Source organism: Sciurus vulgaris (genome assembly GCF_902686455.1).
Source record: "Sciurus vulgaris genome assembly, chromosome: 17".
Classification (NCBI taxonomy): domain Eukaryota; kingdom Metazoa; phylum Chordata; class Mammalia; order Rodentia; family Sciuridae; genus Sciurus; species Sciurus vulgaris.
This window is the reverse complement of record NC_136478.1, coordinates 66,285,538-66,288,529: the sequence shown is the minus strand read 5'-3', so window position 1 is coordinate 66,288,529 and position 2,992 is coordinate 66,285,538. Positions and strand designations below refer to the sequence as shown.

The 2,992-nt window shown below is 40.6% G+C and overlaps 1 protein-coding gene and 1 pseudogene across 2 annotated transcripts; one reads left to right on the top strand and one right to left on the bottom strand.

Moving 5' to 3' along the window:
• Window positions 1–272: 272 nt before the first annotated feature.
• Window positions 273–981, bottom strand: LOC306648547 (vomeronasal type-1 receptor 3-like; annotated as a pseudogene). Its single transcript has 3 exons — window positions 950–981; window positions 679–860; window positions 273–400 (listed from the first exon to the last, which is right to left on the bottom strand). The product of its transcript is annotated as a vomeronasal type-1 receptor 3-like (transcript).
• An 803-nt stretch (window positions 982–1,784) lies between these two features.
• On the top strand, window positions 1,785–2,992 carry LOC306649141 (ADP-ribosylation factor-like protein 5A). The gene has a single exon (XM_079119872.1). The coding sequence runs from the start codon at window positions 1,858–1,860 to the stop codon at window positions 2,395–2,397; it is 540 nt and encodes a 179-aa protein (XP_078975998.1). The 5' UTR covers window positions 1,785–1,857; the 3' UTR covers window positions 2,398–2,992.

Sequence of the window (2,992 nt, the reverse complement as noted above, 5' to 3'; positions counted from 1 at the left end):
AAAAAATGTAATTTATATACTTATGATTAGATTGAGTAATTTTGTATTCCTTAAAAGCAAAGCCTGAATAGAAGGGAGTCATATCTCCCAAGAAGAAAGGGGCTGACAATGGGAAAACTCATAGAGATCAGCCAATGGGTGTTCGCCAGCCACCAACTGGGATTAAACTAAAGGGTCATACAAACATTTAATAGGGAGGAGAGAGTGTGGAATGGCACAAAGTTGCACACTAGGACAAGGATTCTCTGGGTGGCTCTGGACTCAGGGCACAATCAGGGGGAAACTTTGATGTTGTGAATGTGCTGAACCTGCCTCTTGTTCCTATACAGAAGGACAATCATGGAGCCACTGGACCAGATTATGACCACAGAAAATAGAACTCTGGGAAATACAAATAATGCTGCCTATAATGATTCTGTCATTTTGTCATGCCCTGCAGAAGAACAGCACCCCAAATATCTTTTCTCTGTTAGGTTTTTACTACTCCATTTGCCAAGAGTGGAAAAGTGGAATTTATCACCATGCACAGGATCCAGCAGAAGGAAATGGAGAATCCAATGTACTCTGGAGCTTTTCCTTTGAGATTTCTCCAACAGCCAAACTAAGTCAGGACAGCACAAAATATGCAGTGAGGCTGCATATTTGATATGAGGCTGATTGTGATGTTCTGGTAGACACCCAAGAGGGTGATGGCAATGGAAACACTCCTGCCCTCTCTCTGAATGAACAAAATAAGTTTGCACCCAAAATCACTGAAGAAATATTTCAACCCAAAAGCTGCTGTTGTTCTGGGAACACCATTAGAGAGGATAATGAGGGAGGTGGCTACAGTCAAGTGCTTGAGAATCTAATCAGTGGACCTTAATAGCACTTATTGCCGGAAAAGACTCGGTAGTAATAAAGCTGAGAGAGATTTCTCAGAATTTTAACAGCAAATTGTGTTAAGAACATCAGTCCTGTGACCACATTCCTGGAGGCCATTCTGTCATTTAGCACATTGTCCTTTCCTTTATGGCAGCAGTCTTTTCTCTGAGCAAAATAAATCATTAAAACTTTTTGTAGCCAAACGCAGTGGTGTGCCCCTGTAGCCTCCTGCTCCTCAGGTGGCTGAGGCAAGACAGTTGCTTCAGTCTGAGTTTCAGACCAGCCTGGAAAAAGTAGTGACACCCATTGCAGAATATTATACATATTTTACACCAAGAGTAACTTTCCTTGTGTGCATTTGTGGGATTGCAAAGATATCAAATGGCATATATGAATGGGGGGATTCCCCAGGTTTTCATGGAAAACTCAGCAAGAGAAAGCAGGTGGTGATAACCTGGGAGAAGCAATGAAAAGTGGGAGCAGTGCACAGAAAGCATGAGTCAACACCTCCAGAATAAACTGATGTTTGCTAGTCACATTGAAGAACAGGCAAGTTCAATCACCTGTGCATAGAAGGCACAAGTTCTGAATGTATATCTGATCTAAATTTTAAAGAAAATGGAAGTTTTATGATAAAAAATAATATTTCCATAGTCTTAGGTGTAAAAATGTTTATTTAATAAGCACTTAAAGCATATATATATATCAAATGAAAAATTAGATCATATTGATTTCAAGATTGTTCTCCCCAGACAACGCGGCGGCGATGTCCGCGAGCCAGGCGAGTGCCGCGGCGGCAGCGGCGGGGCCTCGCACACGGCAGGGCGCCCTGGGTTTTGGCCTCCCTCGGGTTCCCTGGAAGCCTGCTGGTGGCCAGTGCGGAACGGCAGCAACAGGAGCAGAGGCGAGGCTTCAGCGCGTCTCTCTATCCTTTAGCCTGAGCCAGGGGAGGCCAGGCGGCCCGGGTGGCTGGAGGGGTTCCGCTGCCTGAGAATGGGAATTCTTTCCACCAGAATATGGAGACTGTTCAATCACCAGGAGCACAAAGTTATCATTGTTGGATTGGATAATGCAGGAAAAACTACCATCCTTTACCAATTTTCTATGAATGAAGTTGTACATACATCCCCTATGATAGGAAGTAATGTAGAAGAGATAGTGATTAATAATACACGTTTCCTAATGTGGGATATTGGTGGCCGAGAATCTCTTCGTTCTTCCTGGAATACTTATTATACTAATCCAGAGTTTGTAATAGTAGTTGTGGACAGTACAGACAGAGAGAGGATTTCTGTAACTAGAGAAGAACTCTACAAAATGTTAGCACATGAGGACCTAAGAAAAGCTGGATTACTGATTTTTGCTAATAAACAAGATGTTAAAGAATGCATGAGTGTAGCAGAAATCTCCCAGTTCTTGAAGCTAACTTCTATTAAAGATCATCAGTGGCATATCCAGGCATGCTGTGCTCTTACTGGCGAGGGGCTATGCCAAGGACTTGAATGGATGATGTCGCGACTTAAGATTAGATGATCTCTGCTGACCTCCTCTCATAACTTTGCATAAACAAAGTGCTGGACTTTACCTGAAAGCTGCAAAAATTAATGGTTTAGATATATTTATAATAAACTGATTTCAATTTTTTTCTATAGGAAGAAAAATTAAGACCACTTATTTGAAAACAAGATGAAGGCTCACCTTCCAATTTGCTTTCTCATTAGTTCCTTCCAAAGTACTTTATTAAAGCTGTGATTGAAGTTTTTCTCAATGAATCCTCTCAGGACAATGTATAGCCTGTGGTAAGTACAAAGGGAGAGGAAGATGTTTTGAATTTTAAGAGCTTTATTATCAGTATACCCCTCCCTAATTGAAGGTTGTTCTCATCTTGTTCCTAAGTCAAAATACAAATCAGCACAGATACTGTTTCCAATATTTTAAATGTCATGTTACTTAGGAAAAAAAGTATTTTGCTTAAGGTTGTGTATGTATTATGTATATACCTCAAGTTCAATTTAATGACTTTGATTTATGTTCTAAAGAAAAGGAAATAACACAAAAATTGGTAATATCCTTAGTTATTGCCCTAATGAGATAAGAACTGACATTGATGTTAAGTGCCATTTTATAC

Coding starts and splice junctions, on each gene's coding strand:
- LOC306649141 (XM_079119872.1), top strand. CDS start 1,858: ATGGGAATTCTTTCCACCAGAATATGGAGACTGTTCAATCACCAGGAG.